This window comes from Labeo rohita, chromosome 10, assembly GCF_022985175.1.
Source record: "Labeo rohita strain BAU-BD-2019 chromosome 10, IGBB_LRoh.1.0, whole genome shotgun sequence".
NCBI lineage: Eukaryota > Metazoa > Chordata > Actinopteri > Cypriniformes > Cyprinidae > Labeo > Labeo rohita.
Window position 1 is genome coordinate 5478957 of NC_066878.1, and position 27898 is coordinate 5506854.

Genomic DNA, 27898 nt, shown 5'->3' on the forward strand with positions numbered 1-27898 from the left:
GAATACGATTGGTGGATGCGGTCTCCCATGGTGACTGACACGGTCTCCCATGGTGACTGACATTGACATATAGGCGCTACATTCGCTGCTTGCTGCTGCTAGTCCATAAACAAGCAGTTTGATGCTACAGTACCTGTTCATATAACACTAAATTAATAGCGTTTGATGTAGACAGTCGGAGTGACGGATTCGAGGGCGACACTAAAAGGTAAATGCATTTTGATAGATACAGAAGGCATTTCTGTATGGTGAACTGAGTTTTGAGCAAACCCCCTCGTAGCTAACTTGCTAAATGCTAACCTGTGCTACATCACCTGGTAGTAACGTTATATGTGTTGTGTATTCGTAATAATATTTTTTATATTAACGTTATATCATTGGTTTCTTATCCTCTTTGTATTAGCATTAAGTTTTAAGATCGCATTGCTTGTTGGATGTGTTCAAATATTGTCCCTGCAGACATATTTAATAGATGACAGCGTTTGTTATTGGTCGAACTGGTCGTTCGGACTGTTTATGGGTTGTTTGGTTGTTAAAGTCAATTGTGTGTGAACGTTTATTATTAATGTGTTGTATTTGATACCGTTATGTGCTTTATAAAAGCATGAAGGCCTCCAATAGATGTTGGCAGATATATAACCTGCAGCATTTTGGCTGTTCATTCAGTATTGTGTGTTTATTATTAAACAAAATGTGTTTTTAGCTTATATGATGTTGGCAGTCATATAAGCTCATGCAGATGAATGTCTTCTATCACTTGTCACAAATGCTCTGAGTTGCTAGACATATTTATAGGAATCTACTGTAGATTGTCCTTCAAAAGACTGCCAGACTGTGCATGATACTGCTGAAATGTGAGCATCTGAATGGTGTCTGCTCTGTTTTTGCTGCAGTGAAAGCACCAGGATTCTCTCGTCTGATATATTTGACTGTCAGAAGTAAAACTGGCTGAAATGGATGAGCAGAGTGTTGAGGTATGTTTACAGTGTGATGTCTGTGTATGTTTTATGATTTATGCAGGCATCAAGTTGCCTTGTGTTTATAGACAACCTTAACATGGAACATTACTTCTAACCTTGATCCAAACTGGAAAAATATTTGTTATTATTTGCTCATGCTCATGTCATTCATATACATGTGTTGGGGGTAACACGAGTTACGTAATTCGATTACTTTTTCAAGTAACTAGTAAAGTAACGCATTGCTTTTAAATTTACAATTAAATATGTGACCCTGGACCACAAAACAAGTCATAAGTGTTGATTTTTTTATTTATTTATTTATTTATTTTTAAGTAATTGATTTATACATGAAAGCTTAATAAATAAGCTTTCCATTGATGTATGGTTTGTTAGGATAGGACAAAATTTGGTTGAAAATCAGGAATCTGAGGGTGCCAAAAAATCAAAATATTGAGAAAATCACCTAGAAAGTTGTCCATATGAAGTTCTTAACAATGCAAATAATTACTAATCCAAAATTAAGTTTTGATATATTTATTTACAAAATATCTTCATGAAATATGATCTTTACTTAATATTCTAATGATTTTTGTCATAAAAGAAAAATTTATTATTTTGACCCATGCAATGTATTTTTGGCTGTTGCTACAAATATACCCATGCTACTTGAGACTACTTTTGTGGTCCAGGGTCACATATTTGAGTTTTTCAAATAAGCAATGCAAGTTATTTTGTGTTTTTATTTATTTACTGACAGCTCTCCTGGTCGTGTTGAGAAAAATTGAAAGTCAGAGGCACTTTCTTCGGCCTGAGGCTTATTGATTTCACTTTTGGTGTGAAAGGGCCTTTACAGTTGCCAGAAATATAACTTTGGGGCTTTTTGTTATTAAAAAACATAAGCAAGCCCAGTCCAGATGACAAAAGTAATGCAAAAAATGATGTAATGCACTGCTTTCCATTAAGAGTAAAGGTCATTGCACACTGAGTCCGAAATTTCTCTCTGAAATTTTTGCACTTTAAAAAATAAATACGACCTCATGTTGTGTCAATCATGTTTACACACTTTCTCCGAAACTTGATAGGAAACTTTGATAGGAAAGGATGACGAATACAAAAAAAAAAAAAAGCATACGAAAATTTCGGACTTAGTGTGCAATGACCTTAACTAAGTAATGCAATTAGATACTTTTTCATAGATTAACGCAGTACTACTTCTAAAAGTAACTTTCCCCAAGACTGTTTAAATGTGAATAGGTTTCCTTTTTCCATTGAACACAAAAGGTGAACTTATAAGAAATATCCTGAACACTCTTGTCTTCTAATAAAAGAAACTCAAGACTCCCAAATAACAAAAAAAGATTTTGAAAGTTATCATTGATCTGTAAGATTTGTGCATTATATTACAAGCTTGAAGCTCACAAGAAAGTCCAAAAGAGTGACTAAATGAAGACATAATTTTCATTTTTGGCTCAACTGTTCTTTTTAAATGAATTGCTCATCCAGAAATGCAAATTCGCTGGAAAGCTACTCGCCTTCATCCCATCCAAGATGTTAATGAGTTTGTTTCTTTATCAGAACAGATTTGGAGAAATCAAGCATTGCATCACTTGCTCATCATTGGATGCTCTAGAGTGAATGGGTGCTGTCAGAATAAGAGTCTAAATGGCTAATAAAAACATTGCAATAATTTACAAATACGACTCCAGTCCATCAATTATCGTATTGTGATGTGAAAAGCTGCATGTTTGAAACAAATCCATCAAGATGTTTAACCTCCGACTGCAGCTTTCAGCTAAAGTGTCCATAATATTGCTTTCTCCAGTGGAAAAAGTAATTTATTCTGAGTTAGGAGTGAAATACGGAGAGATCACTAGAAATTAATTGATTACTTGTCCAGAAGTAATGGATTTAAGTTCGAATGTCTTAATGTTGGATTAGTTTCTTGCTAACATGCTTATTAGCTTATTGTATAGACTACTTGTGATGTTTTTATCAGCTGTTTGGACTCTAATTCTGACAGCACCCATTTACAACGTATGATCCTTTGGTGAGCGAGTGATATGTTCACGCTAGTGCATTTTTGTTTTAAAATGCATACATTTTTGGCACTACTCTGGCTTTTCGACCCTCAAACACTGCAGAAAAGTCTTGGGGGTTGCATTTCAGTGTAAAATAACCAAAACAGTGACATGGCTGCCCACATTTGCTCTGTGTATCTTTGATGACTATAAACTATAACATCATGGTCATTTCTGAAACGCAGTAAAAAAAAAAAAACACCAGCGTAGACAAGGATCATTTTTATTTTAAAATGCAGTTTTTAAATGAAAACACACTAGTGTAAACAGGGCCTAAATTTCTCCAAATCTATTTTGACGAGGAAGTTGATCAATTTTCAGCAAATTTGTATTTTTGGGTAAACCATTCCTTTAAGAACATAAACTGTTTGATTTATATTGTAGTGAATATTAGTAGTGTCAATGTTAAAGGAGAAGTCCACTTCCAAAACAAAGATGCACATATAATGTACTCACCCCCTTGTGATCCAAGATGTTCATGTCTTTCTGTCTTCAGTCATAAAGAAATTGTTTTTTGAGGAAAACATTTGCATTTTTCACCATACAATGGACTGGTATGGTGCCCCGATTTTGAACTTCCAAAACGCAGTTTAAATGCACCTTCAAATGATCCCAAATGCGGTTGTAAATGATCCCAGCCGAGGAAGAAGGGTCTTATCTAGCGAAACGATTGATTATTTCCATTATAAGCAATTTAAATACTTTTTAATCTCCAACGCTCATCTTGCCCTGCTCTCCCTGAACTCTGAGTATTCTGACTCAAGACAGTTAAGGTATGTCGAAATGTATTTTCTCCCTTAACTTCAAAAATCATTTCAAAATCGTCCTACATCACTGCAGAAGTTCTGACCCAGTCTTTGCAAAGTGAACATGCAAAGAAGATCAAACACCCTTAACAAAAAAGGTAAAACAGCGATATAGGACGATTTCGAAGTTGAGGGAGAACATGAGTTTTCAACATACCCTAACTGCCATGAACCAGAACAAAAACAGTCCAGGCAGAGTAAGACAAGACGAGTGTTTGGCATTAAAAAGTATATAAGTTGTATTATTTTCATTAAAATAACCGATCGTTACGCTAGATAAGACCCTTCTTTCTCAGCTGGGATCGTTTACAACCACATTCTGGATTGTTTGAAGCCGCATTTAAACTGCATTTTGGAAGTTCAAAAATCGGGGCACCATATCAGTCCACTATATGGAGAGAACCACTGAAATGTTTTCCTCAAAAAACATAATTTCTTTATGACTGAAGAAAGAAAGACATGAACATCGTGGATGACAAGGGATGAGTAAATTATTTGTAAGCTGTTGTTCTGGAAGTGGAGTTCTCCTTTAAGTAAGTAATGTGTTCATGATTCAACTAATATGAAGCTCATTATATGTTGTTTAAAAGTTGACAGAACACTTTCCCTCTGAAGCTTGTCTGAATAGCCTCTTCTCTTGCTTTTTTCAGAGTATAGCGGAAGTTTTCCGCTGCTTCATTTGCATGGAAAAGCTGCGTGATGCTCGTCTCTGCCCTCACTGTTCCAAACTGTGCTGTTTCAGCTGCATACGGGTGAGCAAGCACGTGCATACGCACTCATTAGCAGCACAATGATCATACTACACACAGCCTAGAGGAGCTCACAGTGTCTGTCTAATTAATCAACACTCCCTGTACTCTCTTTATTGTGTCAGCTTGACAGGACATGACTAAATACAGAGGATTTGGTTTAATAAGATTTATAAAGGATTTTTATTATTGTTATACACAAATATTTAACACATCACGTTTCACTCCAGATCAGATCAGATCGGATGGATGGATAGGTAGATAGGTAGATAGGTAGATAGATAGATAGATAGATAGATAGATATTTCACTTGTTTTTGCCAAATCACTTTAATGACCAGCATGCAGTCGATGTTTTTTAAATGCTGTCCAAGTGCACCACATTGGGAAGAATCCAATGGATAAAACACTTAAAATATATTTTAATAATTGACCACTTATTGATTCGGAGGATAAGCCAAGGTAGCATTTATAAATTAGTAAATTTTTATTTATTTATTTTTTTTTCCTGGCAGCGTTGGCTGACTGAACAGAGAGCTCAATGTCCCCATTGTCGGTAAGTTCTGAGGTTCAACTTCAAATGATGTTTTGAGCTCTGACAGTCTTTGAAGTAAATCTAGAGGATTAGGTATTGATTTTTCTATTGTTAGAGTTCACAGAATGAGATCATTTCGGGGAAGCACTGATTGGTTACATTTAGGAAACCGCATCCAAAAAAACTTTAGACAACTGGACCAGAGCCACATGATATTTGGCAACAGAAACACACTTACATAATTGGCAAAGCAGCAAACCAGAGCTTCATAATTAAAGCTCAAACACAAAAAACTCCTTTATCTGGAGTGCTGGAACACATTCATCCCTGATCTCATACTCGCTTTGGTTCATCTAAAAAAGATATACAAACATTGCAGAAGATTTTTAGAATTAACTTTAATCCAGCTTGCAACATTACCCATCTCATTACTCTGTCCTGTCTTTCTTAGTAATAATAACAATTTGGTTCGTGGTCCTTGTATTTAGAGCTCCACTTCAGCTGAGGGAACTGGTCAACTGTCGCTGGGCAGAAGAAGTGACTCAACAACTGGACACACTGCAGCTCTGCAATCTCACAAAACATGAGGAGAATGATAAAGACAAGTGAGCAATTCACTTATTCACACAGTATATTAATACAGTCCTAACAGCTGCAGTACAGTGTTTTTTGAACTATGGGCACTTTTGGCCTAGTGGAATAACTATATATAATATTGAATGTGCAAAATATGTAATAAAGTTCAAAAGGTTTTGAAAAAAAGAAATGAATACTTTTATTCACCAAGGATGCATTAAACTGATTAAAAGTAACTGTAATGACTTTATAATGTTAAAAAATGTCTATTCCGATATTTATACAGCCATTCAGAAGTCTGGGATCAGTAAGACTTGTAATGTTTTTTAAATAAGTCTTTTATGCTCTTCAAGACTGCATTTTTTTATCAAAAATACAGAAAAAACTGTAATATTGCAAAATATTATTGCAATATAAAGTAATGGTTTCTATTTTAATATACTTTAAATATAATTTATTCCTGTGATGCAAAGCTGAATTTTCAGCAGCCATTACTCCAGACTGAAGTGTCACATGATCCTTCAGAAATCATTCTAACATGCTGATTTATTTTTAGAATTATCTGTGTTGGCAATAGTTGTGCTGCCAAATGTTTTTTTGGAACTTGTGATACTTTTTGCATGATTGTTGGAATAAAAAGTTAAGAAGAACAGCATTTATTCAAATTATAAATCTTTTCTAACAATCCACCCTTTTCTGAATGCGGAAGTCTCGCCCAACTGGAGCGGTGCTTTACGTTTCTGGTCTCTGGTGTATCTAGTCAAATTAACAAATATGACAACAAATTCCGAGCAGATCATATAACGTTAAACTTGCACACATTTTGGTTTCAATTCACTCAATCTTTTTTTACATGTTTTAACATGGATTTCTATGGAGACCAGAACACAAAGGCACCCAAATGGAAGTTAGAATCCATCATGGCGCCACTTATCGGTTACTCAGGAGAAAGGTGGATATAAGTCTTAGCTTTACATCACTTTATATCAATTTAACACATCCTTGCTGAATAAACGTATTAATTTCTTTCAAAAAAAGTAAATAAAAATGTACTGACCCCGAACGTTTGAACGTTAGTGAATATTGTTACAAAAATTTCTATTTTAAATAAATGCTGTTTTTTTTTTGTTTGTTTGTTTTTTTTTAAACATTTGATTTATCAAAGAATCCTAAAAAAAATCACAGATTCCAAAAGAAAAATCAGGCAGCACAACAGTTTCCAACATAATTAATCAGCTGATAATAAATCATCAATACGGGAGTGATGATGCTGAAAATTCAGCTTTGATCACAGGAATAAATTAGATTTTAATGTCTATTAAAATAGTAAAACATTATTTTGCATTGTAATAATATTTCACAATATTACATTTTTTTTTTTCCGTATTTTTGATCACATAAACGTAGCCTTAAAAGAGCATAAAAAACTTCTTTAAAATACATTAAATATTTTACTAATCTCAAACTTTTAAACAACAGTGTATTTTTATTTTATTTATTTATTATTTTACTTTCTTTTCATCAGAGAATTCTAAAAAGTATCACCGTTTCTACATAAATATTAAGCAGCACAAATGTTTACAATGTTGTGATTATATTTATATCATAGCTTTTCATACAGTATAAATAGGCATGTTAAAATGTTTTCATATAGGGGAACAAAAAAAAAAGATGCGCTGTGGCTTGTATTTGGTTTTCATGTTCTGGGATGACTAAGTGACCAATTAGTGTAGAGTTAATACTGACTGTCATTCTCTCACCCTAACAGGTGTGAGAACCATCATGAGAAGTTGAGTGTGTTCTGCTGGACTTGTAAGAAGTGCATCTGTCACCAGTGTGCTCTGTGGGGAGGCATGGTACGCAATTCTGCCTTCAAAACGCACTAGTCAGATTGGTAGATTACACATACGGTGTCAGATCCAAGCGTACTGTGATAAAACATGACTGGTCACACATAGGAGCAAATTATCAATGAATAATTTTGTGCCTAATGTGAATGACTTGGACAGGAATTAGCTTATCACCTCCTCTTCCTCCTTTCCACAGCATGGAGGTCATACGTTCAAACCCTTGGCCGAGATCTACGAGCAGCATGTGACAAAGGTGAACGAGGAGGTGGCCAAGCTGCGGCGCCGGCTAATGGAGCTGATTAGTCTGGTTCAAGAAGTGGTAAGCACCCTCGCTTCTCGTTCACACCCACACGGAGCCATTTAGATGTGTTCGGAGTTGAGCGTTTGTAATGGATGCTAGTTTAGCAGCCACAAATCCCTTTTAGATGGAACTGCTAATGACAAATCAAATGTTATCTAATTACATGTATTCCTGGTTTGATAAGTGCTTTTGAAGGCGTTTTACATAATGTAGAACTCCAGGACGCCAAGAATCCCACACAAATCCATCAGCTACTGTTTATAGCTCACATTTGAATCCTGCAGCAGGTGATTGTCCTATAGAGGGCGCCACAGCACTAAACAAATTTACACACATGGCCAGATACATCTAGTGGAAAGTCTTCCTTGAAGTGGAAGTTGGAGGACTAATTCTCTATTAATGCAGATGGTTTAGACAGTTTTGTTCAAAAGTTTGAGGTCAGTAAGATGTTTCTAAAAGACATCGCTTATGCTCATCTGGCTGTATTTATTATTATAAATTGTGAAAATAGTAATATTTTGAAACTTTTTTTACAATTTAAACTTTTATTTTCAGATATTTTAAAATGCATTTTATCCCTGTGATCAAAGCTGAATCGTCAGCAGCGATTACTCCAGTCTTCAGAGTCTCATGATCCTTCAGAAGTCATTCTAATATGCTGATTTGGTGTTCAATTCCACATACTTTTGGCCATATAATATACGTTTTGGAAGTTTTGAGAGCTTTGCGTTTTTTTTTTGTGTTTTTCAGGAGAAGAATGTTGAGGCGGTGCGTGGGGCAAAGGATGAGAGGGTGAGGGAAATCCGGAATGCTGTGGAAATGATGATCGCTCGGCTAGATAATCAGCTCAAGAACAAACTTATCACGCTCATGGGTACAAACAGGCTTTTGTTCTGACTGTTTTTATGTAATCTGACATTTGCAGTTATATTGGTCTAATATAGAGTTGCTGCACCCACAGGACAGAAGACCTCTCTGACACAGGAGACAGAACTGCTGGAGTCTCTGCTGCAGGAAGTGGAACATCAGGTACACTGCCTTCCAAAAGTTTGGAAACACCCCTGGCAAAGTGTGGTTTTGGACGATATCAGCATAAATCCTTATAATTTTTTGGTGCAAATACATTAAAGTAACTTGACATTATCATTGAAGACCAGCAATAATAATTTTCAATTTGATTACATAATAATGGCAATATATACATGTCAAAGTCAGACATGCCCCTTTGCCAGCTGTGATGCCTGGTTACTGGTTTGAACTTGGCCCAGGTTTTTAAAAGATTTTTGGGTCAGCACACTTTAATAGCTTCAACAATTGATTGCCAATTAAGTTTAGCCTACAATGAGGCCCAGTACAATTTAGGCCCAGATTATGCAGAGCTGTAATCGCTGCTAATGATGGATATTTTGATGAACTGAAATTTTACGTTTTTTTCTATGTATAAACTGTTTATGCAATAAAATATGTTTTTGTAGTTTGTGCTGTCCCTTATCAGTGCAAAATTATCACAAATTAAAAAGGATTCATGCCAATATTGTCCAAAACCCCACCTTTCTAGAGCGTTTTCAAACTTTTGGAGGGTAGTGTATGTTGTAAAATAAAGCAGATGTGCAATGGAGTTCAAAAGTCTTGAGACTACACTGAAAATATGCTATTCAAATACTTCTGTTAAAACCTGAGAATAATCAATTGTTCTGCACTATTATATCTTTAATTAAGGTTATGAAGTAGAATTAGGGCTTGGTGATATGACAAAAACTTAAAAATCAAATTTTTTTTTTTGACAGCTTTCATTGTGATGCAAATATGAAATATCAGACATACAGCAGTAGTTCTTTAAAGTTTTTTTTTTTTTCGATTGCGCTGCTTTTCCATTGTTTTTCTTTGTAAACATGGATGTGTTTGACTGTTGCACTCATGTCTCTTGCAGCGTCTCATGCATGAAACGGCATTCTAAAAACGCGGTGCTCAAGTTAAAAAGTTCATTCCCATTTTCTTGCATGGTTTTCCTATTCCACTGCCCGCATTGCATCTTTGTCAACACAAAAGTGCATTCTGTGTGAATGGCGCCTAGCAATATGAGCGCATCACACATGAGCAGTTAATCACGTGCACAGACATGCGGTTGGTTCATTCTTTTCTCTTTACTGTTATCATTGGCATACTGTCAAAGTGTCTAATCTTAACATTTGGTAATATTTCTATTCAAAATTGTGATTCTCCGATTTATAAAAAAAAAAAAAAATCGTGGCAAAAAGTTAAATTCGACTTAATAAAATCAGAAAAATGGCCTAAGTAGACCTAAGTAGAATGGGTCAAATAGGAAAATGTGACTAATGAACGGAGGACAAACCAAATACTAATTCTAAACTGTATGCACTAATTTAGTCTTTTCACTTAAATTATGTTCTTTGCGATAAATTGTAATTAAAAGATAACATTAAATTAGAATTTCGAAGAATTCATGAAAAGTGTAGGGCTGCCTTCGACTACCCTTGATTTTTCTGGTCGACTACTAGTCGTTCATTTTAAGCGATTAGTCAACTAATTGTATGTTTATTAATAAACCATTTAAATCAGAATAATGAGCCTTTAATTGCCTACATAACCTAATAAGCATTCGAGCGCATACATAAAGCTTGTCACAGCACACCAGCAGAAAAAAAGATTATGATTGTGAAAAACCGTAAGGAGGCTGCGTTAGAAGTCGACTATTAAGGGGCAGTACTAGAAAAATGTTTGTAGACTTTTTGTGACAAGTGTGTTTTCACCCCACAGCTGCGTTCGTGCAGTAAGAGCGAGCTGATCTCTAAGAGTCCAGAGATCCTGCTCATGTTCCAGCAGGTTCACAGGAAACCAATGCAGTCTTTTGTCACCACCCCTGTCCCACCAGACTTCACCAGGTACATAGACATAGAACACTGTACCTGTTAGATTGCTGCTTCACACGCACAAACTTTTGCGCCCTCTGTGGCAGTCTGTGGATAAACATGCACACCTGTAAAAACAACTCTAGGCTTATGAAGCCATTCAATCATCATGTCAATTTGTTGGCCAATTCGGTATGCTTCTTCTCCAGTGAGATTTTATAATAGCACTTCTTTATTTATGAGTGAAATGAAGTTTGTGGTGAACTTTTCATGTGGAGACTTTCCCATTTCAATTTGCAAGATAAATTGCTCACAGTCATGTCTCATTTCTTCTCAGTGAGCTGGTCCCTGCCTATGACTCAAGTACTTTTGTTTTGGCAAACTTCAGGTAATGATACTCCCTTTGTCTTTCTTATTAATTTATATCTTAAATGGTGCATTAGTTTTCTTGCGTGACTTGAATCGGTGTTGTCTCATTGCCTTAAGTACTCTGCGGCAGAGAGCCGACCCCGTCTACAGCCCCCCGCTCCAGATTTCAGGCCTGTGCTGGAGGTTGAAGGTTTATCCGGTAGGTTTGTCAACCATAACATGGTGACGAATTGAAATGCACAAACTCTTCCTATTCTCACAAACACTGTTGTTTTGTTTTAGGATGGCAATGGCGTTGTTCGAGGAAACTATCTCTCTGTTTTTCTAGAGTTGTCAGCAGGACTCCCAGAGACGTCCAAGTAGGCTGCACGTGCTGTCCTATCATCCTGCTTTGCAGTGTCACAAATAATGTTTTTGAAGGCTAACTGGTTGCATTTGTTTCAGGTATGAATATAGGGTGGAGATGGTCCATCAGGCCTCCAGTGACCCCACTAAAAACATCATTCGAGAGTTTGCATCAGACTTTGAGGTGGGCGAGTGCTGGGGCTATAACAGGTTCTTCAGGTTGGACCTTCTCGCCAGTGAGGGCTACTTGAATATGCAGACTGACACACTTGTTCTCAGGTGCGACCTTGCAGCTGTATTTTAGAAGCGTACTTGTGTTCAAAAACATCTTAGATGCAGTGGAATAGAATTTATTCCTATGAAATGCATCATGTACAGTGGAGATCTAAGTTAGAGAACAGTCTATAAATACTTGATTTTTTTTCAGAAATATTGTTCATCTTAATTGCTCAAATTTTGAAAGAATATTAGCTGTAGGTATACCACTGTTCTAACGTTTGAAAAATAAGGCATTTCAACCAGAACCTTAATTTTGTGGAAAACACAGTGATCAAAATATAGAGAACAGTAACCACTGTAGCACAAAAGAAGATTACAACTAAAATTTTGGAGGATTGCAACTGTCAAAAATGAGTAGAACTGTAGAGGCCCTTGCTATGAATGACTTCAGCACATCTGCGGCCGCAGGACATCATTCATTTCTCAGACTGCGCTGATGTGATCTTGGTCCACAGTTTTTCCATAGTTTGGTAACTGTAGTGGGTTTCTTAGCCATAACTTTGTCGCCAAGGATTTTCCAGAGATTTTCAGTTGGATTTAGATCAGGACTCTGGGCTGGCCATTTCATTATTTCAGTGTTCTTAGCTTCAACTGCTGTACCTATTTTGCAGTGTGATGGGGGCATTGTTTTGCATGAAAATTGCAGGCTGATTGGGAGATGCTTGCAGGGAAGGAAGTGCATGTTGCTGAAGGAGGTTCTGATAAATATTTGCGTTTATCCTGCTATATGTCTGTATAAGAGGCCCTACTCCTGCTGCAGAAAACATCCCCCAAACCATGACACTACCTCCTCCACCTTTCACTGATGACTTTAAGCACTTGAGCTTCAGTCTTTTCATCCAGTTTCCCATCAGACACAAAAATTTTAACTTGCTCTCATCACTAAAGTGAACTTTGGACCAGTACTTCTCTCTTCACACAACATGCTTCTCAGCAAAACTGAGCTTAGCTTTTTGATTCTTTCTACTGATGAGAGGCTTGGTCACTGGAGAATGTGCTTTCAGTCCAACTTCTCTTAAACATGCTGAGACAGAACCTCTTGTTCCGCATTGAACTGGCAAGCAATTCCAGCTGCAGTGCTGAACCGATTCCACACTGAGAGTCTTTGCATTATCCTGTCCTCTTATGCTTTGACTTACTTAGATGAGCAGCCTTTTTGGGGGACTTAAATGAATTAGTGTCACTGTAAACCTGCAATATTTGAGAAATCACAGATTTGGAATGACCAACGTCTTGCAGTGGCAGAAAGTGTCCTCACTTTGGCCTACATCTGGACAAGCTCCTGTTGCACTGTTTCATTCACCTTAGAGCGGCCCGCCATCTTTCAATCTCAGTGAAAATTGGAGAAATCCTGCCCGTTAAATAGGGTTTGTCATATAATTTAGGAAAATTGCACCAGATGCCCAATTAAAACCAATAACTTGGAGGTATCTGTAAGTGTTCTCTAATTTTGATCAGAGTTCTTTTTCAAATATCTCATGTAAGTTTTTATACTGTGCTTCAGAATGCAGTTAATTTATAAAATATGCTTAAACTGCCCTTCCACTCCTGTTAGGAAAACTTCATATAGGATTAAGCAGTGACCTTGAAATTTGGGAAATGCACAAGGATGTATCCAGTGTAGGCTGTCTTGTTCGTTTCTCATGTTCTGCTTTTTCCATTAATCTCGCAGGTATCAAGTGCGATCACCTACGTTTTTTCAGAAGTGTAGAGATCAGTATTGGTATATAACTCAACTGGAGTCAGCCCAGTCCAGCTACATTCAACAGATTAACAACCTGAAAGAGGTTAGTGTTAAAGATGCTAGTTTTATGTTACCCTGAATGCATCCTACTTCGGATCAAACTTGAACGGAATTTGAAATGGCCACTTCTTTTCTGAGACTGAAGAGAGTGTATTTATGGACGCATTCGGTATTCATGTAATATTGATGCTTTCAAAAATGAAGAAACACTTTTTTTTTTTTTTTCTTTTCAAAATGTGTTATGTAACATGCTTTTTACATTTGGTGCATTTCTTTACAGAGGTTAGCTATAGAGCTGTTCCGTCGGCAGAAGTCGAGAAGTTCCTCTCCACCTGATCGGCGTCTCTGTCCCACGACATCCTCCGGGAGAGACTCACGTCAGGGGAAGAGCTCCGTACTAGAGGAAGGGAATCAGGCAGCCTCAGCAGAGACAAAAGAAGATGAGGATGAAGAGAAGACCCAGCATGATGACTCTAATGTAAGGCTTGCCAGAGCAGCATTGTGACATTCATAGCATGTCTTTTTAGCAATAAAATCTTTAGCTTTTTCTTGTTCTCTTTGAGACCTAGAAAAGTGCTGGGCTACCCCCTTAAGATATTATACATAATTTCATCATAGCCACATCTTAAACATCTTTTACATACACACTCTTACATCATGTGGTTTTAGGCATGTGACGGTCAAATCAGATTACGCTCATTGTGATCTCTAAAGAAAACAAGCCTACATGTAATGTGGTGAACCTGAAGCCCTGACAGCCACATTACTTGAATTATTTTCATGCTTGCAGCTATTTGATGTTATATTGCGCACATTCCGATCAGTTTGATGATGATGTGTTGATGCAATGTTAGGAGCTGTCTGACGGGGATCTGGAGGTGGACTGTCTAACTGGAGATGAAGATGTCAATCCTCTGGACGGTAGTAGCACCTCAGGGAGCTCCACAGCCACCAGTAACACAGAGGAGAATGACATTGACGAAGAGACCATGTACGTACAAGATTTAAAACAGCTTTGCTAAAATTTCACAATGTTTCGTTTTTTATTAAGTTAATTTAGAAAAACTTTTGAAGCATTTTTTGTTCCTTAAATATAATTTTTTGTTTTTTAAAGTAACGACCAAGCAGCCAGCGGTAGACTGATCATAGTCTGTTTGATCAATCTCAAAAATAAAATCTATAGATATAAAACAGTTCAAGTATAATACAATGTTAGTTTAAACGTTAAACCTAGATAAATGTGTGCGATTAGGCGCATATCCAATAATTTGTGTGAAGAGTGGAAACTAAAGCCGGTTTACAGGACATGGAGGCGCCAGCGCAATCACTTGTATTTTTTTCAGTGGAAACAGTTTAACACATTCCGTCATTTTTCCTCATAAAGGTAAGAGTAATGCATCATTCTGAACTGTAAAGGGTCTACTTTTATTTGTATGCACTCACAATATCAACAAAACGTTGCAAACAGTACTTTTATAAAATAAAGAAAACAAACATGATGTGCTTTCTGTCATCTCAACAGGAACGCTTCACAAAAATGAACCGAAACTTGGCGAATACATACCTCACAGACATGATAAATACATCTGTAGAAAGCTTTAAATTATTAACTAATGAAATAAAACAAATTGAAAACAAAAACTCTTTCATTATGTAATCTGTAAAGATTTCTCTCTAAAGACACATCCAAAGAGATGGCGAGTCCGGATCGGCAACTTCATCCTTGCGACACTGACTCAGAAAACACTAGTTTATTAATAAATAATTAAAAAATCTCCTTACTATTTCCCCCAGACGCGTTCATGGTAATAACTTGTGCCGGTGCTTTGTGGCAAGCTTTAGCCTATTGCGTGCGCTTAAACGCGGAACTGTTCCAGCTGTGCTGAAGGCGCGCTCACTGCTGCTGAAGGAGACACTAAACGCCTTCCGAGCTGGTCTCGAAAGTGAAAGCGAAAGTAAAATCTCATCTTGTTTCCACCAGTGTGGATTTTTTTTTTTTTTTTCCCTCACCATAGATCACCATAGATTTTAGACATGGTGGATGTCTAAAATCTAAAAATAAGAAGAAGCCTAAAACAGGCCTGAAGCCCAGCCCGCATCTGAACTATGACGTGAAAATTGGCCCGAAGCCCATTCCTAGAGGCGTAAAAAAAAAAGTCTGAAAACAGTAAAAGGCTCTAAAAACAGTAAAATTCTGAAATATTTTTGCCATTTTAAATCTATTTGACTATATTTTAAAATGTCTTTTATTCTTGTGATTGTAAAGCTGAATTTTTAGCCTCATTACTCCATTCTTCAGTGTCACATGATACTTCAGAAATCATTCTAATACGTTCAAGAATTTTTTTTTTAATTATATAGAATTATAGAAATTAATTAGCAAGGATACTTTAAATTGACCAAAAGTGATCATAAAGACATTTATAATGTTACAAAAGTTTCTATTTCAGATAAATGCTGTTCTTCTAGACTTTCTATTCATCAAAGAAACCTAAAAAAAAATTCTACTCAGTTGTTGTCAACATAATAATAGTAATAAATGTTTTTTGAGCAGCAAATCAGAATATTAGAATGATTTCTGAAGGATCATGTGACTGGAATAATAATTTTAAAAAATCAGCTTTGCAATCACAGGAATAAATTACATTTGAAAACATATTCAAATAGAAAACAGTTGCTTTAAATAGCAAAAATATTTCAAAATGTTTTTGATCAAATAAATGCAGGCTTGGTGAGCAGAAGAGACTGTTCAAAGAATACTGTTCAAAAACTTTTGACTGGTAGTATATGTTGATAATGTAGTTGTTGTTTTTTTTTTTTTCTGGCAAAATCGTGATCAGCTTTTATAGTGTTTTTCCTTTTTTTTCCCCCTATATTAAAGCAGTACTCATCACTTGCTAGGGTCACATCCTCATGGTGTGGTAAATACTAGTGTACTAAGATTCTCGCATAAGAGATGGTGCTTTGTGTGCCATAGGGTAACAGCTGTATCCTCCCCCAAGCTGGAAAACACAGTTTAATTAGGGCTGCTACCACATTTGTGACAGGCATTCCCTCGTACTCTGTGTTTAACCAAAGAACTGTTGTGTTCCGTCCTGTCCTATCACGATCTGAGAGAATGAGCACTATTGGCAGCTTTGACTTGTGTAGGCTCTGTGAGAGCGCTCGTGTTTCTGTAGTGAGGTGTTGGAGTCAGAACCTCACATGTTTCTGCTCATGCTGCCGGCTACCGCCCGCTCAAACTGCTCTCAAACGCACACACTGCTCCAACCAGATGAGACGAATGAGTCATCAGAGCCTCTGCCTCCTGCTTACAAATGCTCGTTCTCACAGTCTCTGGCTTTTCCAATTTGCACACACACACACACACACACACACACACACACACACACACGTGCACTCTTGTTCTCAGGCCCACGCACATTTCTCTCACACCTTTGACTCTATTTGCTGAAGTGTTTTGTGCAAGCTCTTCATGTTGGCTTTGTACAGGTGCCCATGCACTTAACGTTACCCAAATGTCAGAAGCGCTGCTTACTCAGGATAAAGTATGGAAAAGAGGGAATTATGGGGTGTTAGGCTCTGTTTACGACTGGTATTATCATCTCAAATGGGTTTTCTTTGACCACTTGAGATTACTTATGGTTTTGACTTGATTTTTTTTTTAATGACTATTTGCACTGCATGCTGCCACTGCATGTGGATACAGCACAAAAACCTTTTTTTTTTTTTTTTTTTTTTTTTTTTTTTTTTTTTTTTTGCATGAAATGTTTTTAAGTCTCTTGGATGTGCTTCATGTGTTCTTCATGTGTGCTTCTCATGCATACTGATGTCAGTCAGGTAAACCTGAATCAGGTGCTGTTTCCAGAATGCATCATGCCCAGTTAACACTTGTAGTACAAATGCAATTATGTGCAATTACATTTTATTTATTATTACAGTTGTTAATAATTTTATTAATCGTCTTTTTTCAATATAAAGTAAACCTATTGTGTTTTATATTGTTTAACATTATCATTATTTTTTTTTATCATTATTTTTACAAATACAAAAAATTATTTTTCAATATAAAGAGAACCTATTGTTTTTAAGTATATTCAGGGGGATATTATTATTATTATTATTATTATTATTATTATTATTATTATATTATATTATATTATTATAATTATTACTATTGATTTTTTTTTTTTTTTTTTTTTTTTTATAAATGTATCATTGTTTTTCAATAAAAATGTTTTTTTTTTCAATATAAAAAACCTATTGTTTTTTAGTGTATCGAGGGGGAAAATAATACTTAAGTGAGGGGGGATTAATAATATTATTTTATTTTGTTTTTATTTTCATCATTATTTAATAAAATAATAAAATAATTAATTTTAAAAAATCAGTATATAGAACCTATTGTTTTTAAGTGTATTAAGTGGGAATAATATTTTTTTATACAAATTGTAAAAAAATAAAATAAAAATAATAAAACTCAGTATAAAGAACCTGTTTCTTTTAAGTGAATTAAGGAGGAATAATAGTAATAATAATAATAATAATTATTATTATTATTATTATTATTATTTTATTTTTTATCATTATTTTTAATAACAATTGTTACTTTTTATTCAGTATAAAGAACCTATTGTTTTTAAGTATATTGCAAGGGAATAATAATAATGATGATGATGATAATAATAATAATAATAATAATTAATAATAATATTATTATTATTATTATTATTATTATTATATTTTTTTTAAATTCTTTTCAATACTTTTTTATTTTTTTATTTTAGTTCCTTTTTTAGTATATTCATTTCAGTATTATTTTTATAGTGGGGCCAGTGTAAATACTAGCAGGGTAAACATTTGTTCGATGTATCCGTGTGGAGTCGAAGCTCTCAGCTTCTATAAATACTGTAGTGGATCAGTGCAAAGAACCGCTGGAGGGGACTGAGTCATCACACAGTTGAGCCTGAGACAATGGTGCATGTGTTACCCTTACATTCTCTCTCACACACACAGACACACGCACACACACTCTCTCTTACATATACATACATATTCAGCAGGATGCTTGGAGCAGAATGCTATCAACACCCCCTGTGGAGCAGCTTATTTCAGACTATACCACCTCTCACTATTAACAGGGGGAGCTACACAAATGAATCCTGGTCTATTTAAAGCGTCTGGTAATACGCTGCGGACATAATGCAGGGCCGTGCCTCATTAAGCTCTATTGGGATCCAATTAATCATTCAGAACCTTTCTACATTTACACCAGAATTTTAGAGCTCATCCTGTGATGCATTGTAGATTTGTTTACTTGCGGCTGACATTACACTAGTAAAAGAAAAATAATACAAGTTTGAATTGTTTTCGTCTGTTATAGGTCTGGTGAGAATGATGTGGAGTACAGTGGGAATCTAGATCTGGAGGAAGGCGAATTACCCGACGATGTTGCCGGGGCAACAGGTGAACCAGAGTTTCTCCATCCAAGCGGCATCATTGATACAAATAATGCTGTTTCTCTAATGAAAAGCGAGTGTCATGCATATGGCAATCTGGTGTGTTGAAACACTTGGCTTTGAAGTGTCATCGTCTGCGACACCCTGTTAATCAGTTGTAGTGATGTAACTGAGCCAAATTACCATAACAGCCTTTGAAGATTTACTGCAGAATCTGCAGTTTAAAACATTGCTGGAGTTTCTGCGGCAAGACGTTTAGTACATACTAAATTGAAGTGACATTTAATCATTTCCACAAAAAATACCTAGGACTTTAATGTTTTAAGAGTTGAAACACCTGCGCAGTGTTGTTATTTTTAAAGTCAGCATGAAATGAAGTTGTGACCATCTTTTTTTTTCTCCTGTTGTAATTTTAAACGGGGTAAAACAGCTTTTTGAAGCAAGCAAAATTGTAGGGCGGGACTTTATTTTGTCAATTAGGAACTGACTGGATCATTCTTGTTTGCTAATTGCTGTGACGGGTTGCTAGGGGAGAGCAAAAATTATTTAGATTGAAGCGTACATGCATTAAAAAAAAAACATAAATAAATAAATGATATTAGTTGATTATAAATTATATAAATTAAAATAATAATAAACAGTTACATTTTACATCAGTTACATCAAATTATGTTGTGTTGTAAATTATGTTGTAAATAAATATTGTTGTTGTTGTTGTTATTATTATTATTATTATAAAATGTAATTATTATTACATTTTTTTACAATAAAAAATACAAAATAAAAATGACAAGTTAATTCAAAATATTAATAAATACATTAATAATAAATACTGTAATGTTGTTATTATACATATATACATATATATATATATATAAAATTTTTATTATTATTTTAAACATTAAAAAAAAAATTAAATGGACAAACACATAAAATTACTAAAATTTACATGAAATTAATAATTACATGAAGTTAATTCAAAATATTAATAAATACAATTTTAAAGAATAGTTGAGTCCACATCACAGCTATGACGATAAAAGCACAGAGAAATTGTATTCTTGGAATGACTTTCAGAGCGCGTTTTTTTTTTTTTTTTCCTCCAGCTAGTTAACAATAAAACATTGATACCCAATCAGAATCAATCCTGCTATTACAAACTCAAGAATTTTTAAGCAGATGAGCATGCGTTTAGAATAAACAGACAATATTGTCCGCTGATATGGACACTAATATAGTTACAGTTATAGTCCTCATTCAGTCAGTCTTCAATATACTAACTGTCTCTCTCTGCTGGTCAGGAGGTTCTGGTGCAGGTGCTCGGGGTTCAAGACGTGGGGCTGGTGCGAGCTCAGCCAGCCTCCTGGAGATCGACCCGGTCATCCTCATCCAACTACTGGACCTAAAGGACCGCAGCCATGTGGAGTCACTGTGGGGGATGCAGCCTCGTCCCCCTACCTCTCTCCTCCAGAGCCAAGGTGTCATTGATGTGATCAAATTGGAGATTGAAATTATAAAGATAAACTCAATAATTGTAGCATCAAAGGTTGACATGATTTATGTCTCATTAACTGTTGTTGATTGACAGCCGCTGCAGTGCCATCTCGGAAAGACCGTGAGCGTCGGCCTCAGGCGGTGCGTCGGTCAGCCCCGGACTCGGGGGTCCTGATCAGACTGAAGGCTCAAATGGCAGAAGTGCGCAGTAAGATGTCAGACGTGAAAGGGCAGCTGGAAGCTCGCAGTGGAGCCGGTCGGATCTCCTCGCAGGGAGCTTCAAACCACGAGCAGGGCCTATCCATGGACTCAGAGATGGGGCCCAGTCGCAAACCCAGCGAACTGCTCTTCAAAGCGCCCGTCTCATCACGACACTCTCGCAGTGGTATGGCACTGAGCTACGATGCATAAAACAACCATTTCTCAGTAGCATGAAATTAAACATAAAATGTCATAAAGTGGCACATTCCACAACCTGTCATTTTGTCAAAATAAAATAAGCTGTTTTTAGACTAACAAGAAAGTTTTGAGTTCTAAAACTTACAGGACAACTTATAAAACTTATAGTACAATGACCTCGCAAATGTCAAAAGATCAAGAGAATTTTGGTTTCTGTGTTCATGACCCCTCTAAATAATCTTACTGACCACAAAATTTGAAACAGTAGTGTATATTGTTGCAGATTCATCTTGACTTTGTTTTGATCTTTGTTTTAGGAATGAAGAAGGCTGGTTCTCCCAAGCAGGAGAGCGTTGGAGCTCTGGGTGGACTGTCCCTGCGCAGAGCTGTGGATGCTGGGGAGAAGGAGCTGAGAGGAGCTGGACGAGAGTCCCCTGTTGAACCTGCTCCTTGTCTCAGAGAGGGACCCTCCTCTTTGGATGGTCAGTACACTACACTAGACGTCAGTCAACATGCTTGACTTGCCATCTGCCAAACCACTAGTTTATCTAGTCTCATCTCATGCTGTTTTTTAGCATCTTGCACCATAAACATTGCATTTTTAAAGCTTTAGTTCACTTCTAGAATAAACAATATACAATGATAATTTACTCACCCCCATGTCATTCAAGATGTTCATGTATTTCTTTCTTTAGCTAAAAAGAAATGAAGGTTTTTGAAAAAAACATTTCAAGATTTTTCTCCATATAGTGGACTTCAATAGAGATCAACAGGTTGAAGGTCCAAATTGCAGATTCAGTGCAGCTTCAAAGGGCTCTACACAATACCAGCTGAGAAATAAGGGTCTTGTCTAGTGAAGTATCAGGAAATATTTATTCTGGAAGTGAACTAATCTTTAAGATGCTGTGTCAAGTCAACCTAAGCAGCCTAATTTTATCGTAAGACTCAACATAGCCAATTATGAAAATATGTAGTTTAGCCCATCCATAGAAGCAACAATAGCTTTGAAATTCTTTGTTACACTAGGAATAATCTGAAAATTTCATTTTGGGGAAAAGCAAAGACACTTCTGGGAAACTCAACCCTGATATTGCAAGGTGTACTGAAATCGTTTAGAAATGACGCTATCTGTGTTTTGCAGGCTCGCTGAAAACACGCAGTGTGCAGAGCTCTCCTCCCTCACTGGGAAGCAGCTCCTCTTCCTCTGATAAGGCTTCTGGCTCCAAACATGAGGAACTTCTGTACGGAGCTTCAGCTTCAGACCTGTTCAGCGTCACGGCCCTCAATGGAGCAGCTGCTCCTGCCACCAAACAGCGCAGGACTCCAGCCACCGGGTAATGTACAGAAACAACCCATTAGCAGCCCAGCACATTATGGGTGTGTTTGTGTGTTTCCATTTATGAAGAAATGCAGTAACTGAGCTTGAATGAAGGTTACCATTTTTAGACCTAGAATACACAGATAAAATGCTCATGTCCTTAGTAATAATGCACTGGTTTTAATTTGTCATTGCATTATTGAATGCAATGACAAACATTTTTTTTTATTTTATTTATTTATTTATTTTTTACATTTTGTTTTGGGTTGTGTTTTACTGTTTTTTGGTTGTTGTTGTTGTTGTTGTTGTTGTTGTTTTGTTTTGTTTTTTTGTTTGTTTTTTTTTTTTAATTTAATTTAGTTTAGGTTTTTTTTTTTTTTTTTTTTTTTTTTGGTGGTTGTTTTGTGTTCTTGTTTCTTTGTTCTGTGTTCTTTGGGTTGGTGTAGTTTTTGTTTTGTTTTGTTTAGTGTGTATATATGGCATTCCAATTTTTGTGGATTTTTTTTAAATAAGTAAGACTTTAAGAATTATTTAAGAAAATACTGGAAAAATATATAAAATGCAGTAAAAATCTATTTTATATAAACAAATTTTAACAAACTTTATGGTAATAATTTTTTTTTTTAATTTGCAAATTTTAATTGTTTTTTTAATTTTATTATTTTTGTTTATCACAATTAAATAGATTGTAATTATTTTTTTATTATTTTAATTTTTTTTGTTTTATTTTGGCATTCAAATTTTTCTCAAAGTTTGTTTGTTCATTTAGCTATTTATTTGTTTTATCACAAATAAGCAGTTTTTTTTTATTGATAATATTATTATTTTATATTATTAATATATATGGCATTCCCAATTTTTCCTCAGAGTTTGTTTGTTTGTTTGTTTGTTTATTTCACTGTATTACTATTTATTATTTAAATCATAAAAACATTAGACATTTTTTAAAAATTAGATTTTGTGGTGAAATATGACCTGGATTTCACCCCCAATAAGAATGATATAAAACATAATGGAAAAATATAATTTAAAATATACTAAAAATACTTAATAGTTTGTTTATTTATATTTTCTCATTTTTCTTCTACAATTAAGCAGATTTTAATTATTATTACTTTTTATCTTATTTTTTTATTATCATTAATACTAATTAGTTCAATAACTATTTTTGACAATATGACTATTTTGTGTTTATATTTTTTCTTAAATGTGATTAATGAAATATTTTGCTTATAGTGTTACTGTATTTTTGTATTTAAATCAGTATAATGCAGTACAAATATATATATATATATATATATATATAATTTTTTTTTTTTTTTTTGGTATTTATATTTATTATTATTATTATTATTTATTTGTGTATGTGTTTGGTTTTCTTTTTTTTGACATATAAAATGGCGTTATGCACTGTGTATTTTTTTTAATAAGATTGTATCCCTCAGGTCTGGCCTGCTGACGGATAGCTCTCTTAACTGTGACCAAGAGGGTGCGGGCGAGATCCATCAGTCACTGCTGTCACTGGCTGAGCCATCATCCTCTTCCTCCTCACGCCCTGATGAAGGTGAAACATGAAGATCTATTCTCAAACTCAAAAACAGGAAAAAACATGGGGTATAATTACACTGCAGCACTTTACACTTGTGTTGCATCGATGAGTCACTGCACACGCTGTGAATGAACGCCACTGTCATTTAACTGCACATCAAATTAGAACAGTTCTCCGGATATTACAATTATTCAGGTGCTTCATGAGTAACACTCTCTTATGTGCTATTTCAGGGCAAAAGGAAGGAAAGCACAACTACTACAAAAAAGCATGTGTTTTCAGTACTGATATCTGTCAGTTCATATAAATGTACGGTCGTCTTTCCATAGGTCTCATCAGCCAGAAGCAGCCCCACCACGTGCTGCCAAGCATGAGCAGTGACAGCGAGCTGGACTGTGACACCGAGAACGAGAATGAGGAGGAAGTGGTGGCTCTGGAGGCTGGAGACTGTGCATTTGACACGAGAACTCTACCCTGTCCAGGTTCATAGCTCACACTGCACTGCTGCTGTTAGTTAAATCACTGCCACCAGCCAATAGCTTGACATATTTACTGAACTTGTCTTTAAACTTTTCAATCTAAAAGTTGACACATCTCAGTAAATGACACATCTCAGTTCAGATCAAATTACATTTTTGACTTTGAATTTTGTACGTATGTAAATTAGGATCGGTCTTACTGAAAATGAGCAAATGGAAGCTTGTTTCCACCACGGAATTAAAAAAAAATGTAATTGCAACTTTTTATCTCATAATTTGGATTTTGTTCTTGCAATTCTGAGAAAAAAGTTAGAATTGCAGCTCAGAATTCTGAGTTTATATCTTGCAATTTTGAAATTAAAAATAAAAAAGTTATTGTGACTTTTTATCAGAATTGTTGGATGTTAACTGAAGGGAAAAAAGTCAAAAATGTGTAATTATTTTCTTTTTTTCTGTTGTGGAAATAAGCTTCCATATAAAAGCGATACAGACTCACAGAAATATCTATGTAACATGTCAGTGTCACTTCAAAAAACGTCATTATGAGTACATAACATTTATTACTTTTTTGGGTATTATTTGTGATGTTTTCTAAAATTGTGGTGGTTGAAGATGCATATTATTGCAGAAGATATAATATAGTAAAATGATAATTTAGCCTTTAGTACCTCTCTTAAAAAGCTGAATTTTTAAAAGTTTGTTTGTTTTTTGGAATTCCAATATATTGTTTGAAAGGTCTGAGTTTTTTTTTTAATTTACTTTTAATTTTATTTTATTTATCCTTTTTTTTATTTTTTTATTTTATTTTGTGTATTATTTTGGGGGGTTATTATTTGTGGTGTTTTAAAAACTTTGGTTTTTGAAGATGCATATTTTTGCAGAAAGCCAAAATTCTTAAATCTGTGTAAAATTTTAATTTAGCCTTTAGTACCTCCCTTAAAAAGCAGATTTAATTTATATATTTATTTAATTTTTATTATATATATATATATATATATATATATATATATATATATATATATATATATATATATATACCAGCCAATAGCTTTGACATATTTACTGAACTTGTCTTTAAACTTTTCAATCTAAAAGTTGTTTTCTCAAATTTTGGTGATTGAAGATACATATTATTGCAGAAAGTCAAAGTTGCTAAATCAAAGTAATATAATAATTTAGCCTTTTATACCAGATTTTATATTTTTTCGTTTTTGTTTATTTTAAGGAGTTGAAAGGTGATTTGTTTTTTGTTTGGTTGGTTGTTTTGTTTTATTTCTTTATTTAATTTTATTTTACCTATTTTTGTTTTGTGTTTTATTTACGTTTATTATTTTGTTTGGGTATTATTTGTGATGTTTTCAAGAAATGTTCATGGTTGAAGATGCATATCAAAGTCAAAATTGTTAAATTCAAGTAATATAATAATTTAGCCTTTAGTACCTCCCTTATTTTATATTTTATTTATAATTTTTTTTTAAAGGCGATTTTGTTTTTGTTGTTTGTTTTATTTAATTTAATTAATTTTATTTTAACTTTTTATTATTTTTTTTATGTTTATGTTTGTTTATTATTGTTTTGGGTATTATTTGTAATGTTTTCTAAAATTTTGGTGGTTGAAGATGCATATTGCGGAAAGTCAAAATTGTTAAATCCAAGTAAAATGATTTAGACTTTAGTACATCCCCTAAAAGCAGACTTAAAAAAAAAAGTTTATTTGAGGGGTTTGTTTGGCATAAATTGTATTAATTTAATTTTTGTTTGTTTTAGTGTTTGTTTGTTTGTTTGTTTATTCCAGTTTTTTTAAAGTGATTTGTTTTTTTTTGTTTCTTTTTAATTTGTTTACTTTTATTTTGCCTTTTTTATATTTATTTTACTTATGGGGTTTTATTTGTAATGTTTTCTAAAATTTTGGTGGTTGAAGATGCTAATTATTTTAGAAAGTCAAATCCAAGTAAAATAATAATTTAGCCTTTAGTACCTCCCTTTTAATTCTACATTAGACAAAGACCCAATCACACAGCCTGTGTGATGGATAAATGTAAGTACTTAAAGTTGTTAAAGTTTAAAATAGAGTTGCACAGGTCAGCCACCTGCATAGCCTGCCATTATCTCTACAGGTGGGCTGCGGGCACCAGCCTATTATAATATTACAGTATATATTCCAGTGTTCCAGCAATCTGTGTGTGGTCTGATGAAGCGGCGTCTGTGTCTCGTTCTCAGGCGAGCAGCTGATCCCCGATGATCTGAGCTTTGTGACTGGAGAGACCACAGAGAGATGATCCGCCAGTGTTACAAAAATGTCTGCAGGTCACATGACCCTTCCTGTGTCGTCAGCCACTGAATGTGCTCTTCTTCACATGTCTGTGCACTCACTTTATGTTCAGAACAGGACTGTATGTTTATGTGTGCTACTGTATGTTATTTCAGAGGAACTACTTTTGGGATAGTAAAGATTTTTTTCTTTGCATTTTGAAATGCGTTACATTCCGTTATAAAACTAGTTGTATAGATTTTGTGTGCATAACTATATACATTTCCTTTACTTTTGCAATGCTGCTTATCGTCATAAATTCATAGGGAGTTGCCAAACACCTCAGTAACTTTAACTTTATTAAGTTTTAAAGTGTTTGGCACATTGAGTTCAAGAATGTCAGTACAGGTGCTGCTCTGTTTTTATGTGGCTTATCTTTGTGCTGTTTATATATATAGATATTAGTGATGATTTTGTTTAATTTGTTTGATTTTATGTAGCTTGTCTGTGAATATATTGAGCTAGAACACAATTCATAGATTCCTATACCTAAAACATGTTTACATTGACTAAATGTCTGCAAAAAGGGAACATGGAGCTGATACAAGTTCAAACAATTTCTGACTTTCACAATGATTGTGTTTTTATATATTTCAAATACGCAGTTATTTAGCATTGCACAGCTTTATTACAAGCACTTATGAACTTACTAATGCTACATTCCTGTTTTTTTGCTTTTTTTTTTTTATTTCCGTTAACACAATAATTCTTATAAGGTGTCCAAATAAAAAGCAGTTACATACTTAAACCAAAGTCTCAGGTGGGTCCACGTCTGTGTTTTTAAAGCCCTGGGCTTGTGTGTGTTTGTATAGTTTGGTTTGAGATCAGATAGAAAGCATCAATGACGTGGTCTGTTATGGCAGCAGCAGCTGGGAAATCACTCGGTTTATGTTGTGAATAGATGTCATGGCATCATCAGCAGCTGGGGAGTGATGCACTTCTATTCATTTGAGGTCATGGTCTTGCGCTTTGCATGTACAGCTTTTGCTTTGTACAGTCTGTTGAACATGTGAATGTTTTGTTGAAAAGTGTGCAGCCTGAAATGCATTGCTGTTGCTTTTTAATGGTTGGCTTAAGAAGTGCTTTATGCAAATGTGTTTTTTTTGGGGGTTTTTTGTTTGTTTGTTTTTTTTCAATTCCCCTCCAGCATGTTCTGCAAAGTGTAAAACAATGATAACGGTGTTCCTGTGAGTATTCAATGTAAATCTAATTCTGCTTTTTGTGCTATAATAATAATGTTCCTCTTTTGATGTTTTATGTTTCATATGAGGAGCAAGAGGACAGTCTAGTTTACTGGTTTCTTTCTCTAGCATGTTTTTAAAGAGTTTTTGGGGGGCCCAAAACAAACTGGAGTATATGCACAGTATGTACTGTATATTTATCTAAATTAAAACCTGAACAAATAAATGATGTGATCATAGCATTA

The 27898-nt window shown here is 34.8% G+C and overlaps 1 protein-coding gene across 1 annotated transcript; it reads left to right on the forward strand.

Moving 5' to 3' along the window:
* The first annotated feature begins 51 nt into the window (after positions 1 to 51).
* trim37 (tripartite motif containing 37) lies at positions 52 to 27898 on the forward strand. The gene is made up of 25 exons (XM_051121587.1): positions 52 to 208; positions 894 to 974; positions 4497 to 4598; positions 5110 to 5150; positions 5618 to 5734; positions 7474 to 7561; positions 7752 to 7874; positions 8607 to 8730; positions 8818 to 8885; positions 10635 to 10759; positions 11064 to 11114; positions 11213 to 11294; positions 11378 to 11454; positions 11540 to 11719; positions 13392 to 13506; positions 13744 to 13941; positions 14318 to 14454; positions 18847 to 18929; positions 20224 to 20400; positions 20511 to 20801; positions 21133 to 21297; positions 21957 to 22149; positions 23579 to 23697; positions 24012 to 24164; positions 26382 to 27898. Exons 2-25 carry the CDS (start codon positions 954 to 956, stop codon positions 26438 to 26440), a joined length of 2889 nt encoding a protein of 962 aa, XP_050977544.1. The 5' UTR covers positions 52 to 208; positions 894 to 953; the 3' UTR covers positions 26441 to 27898.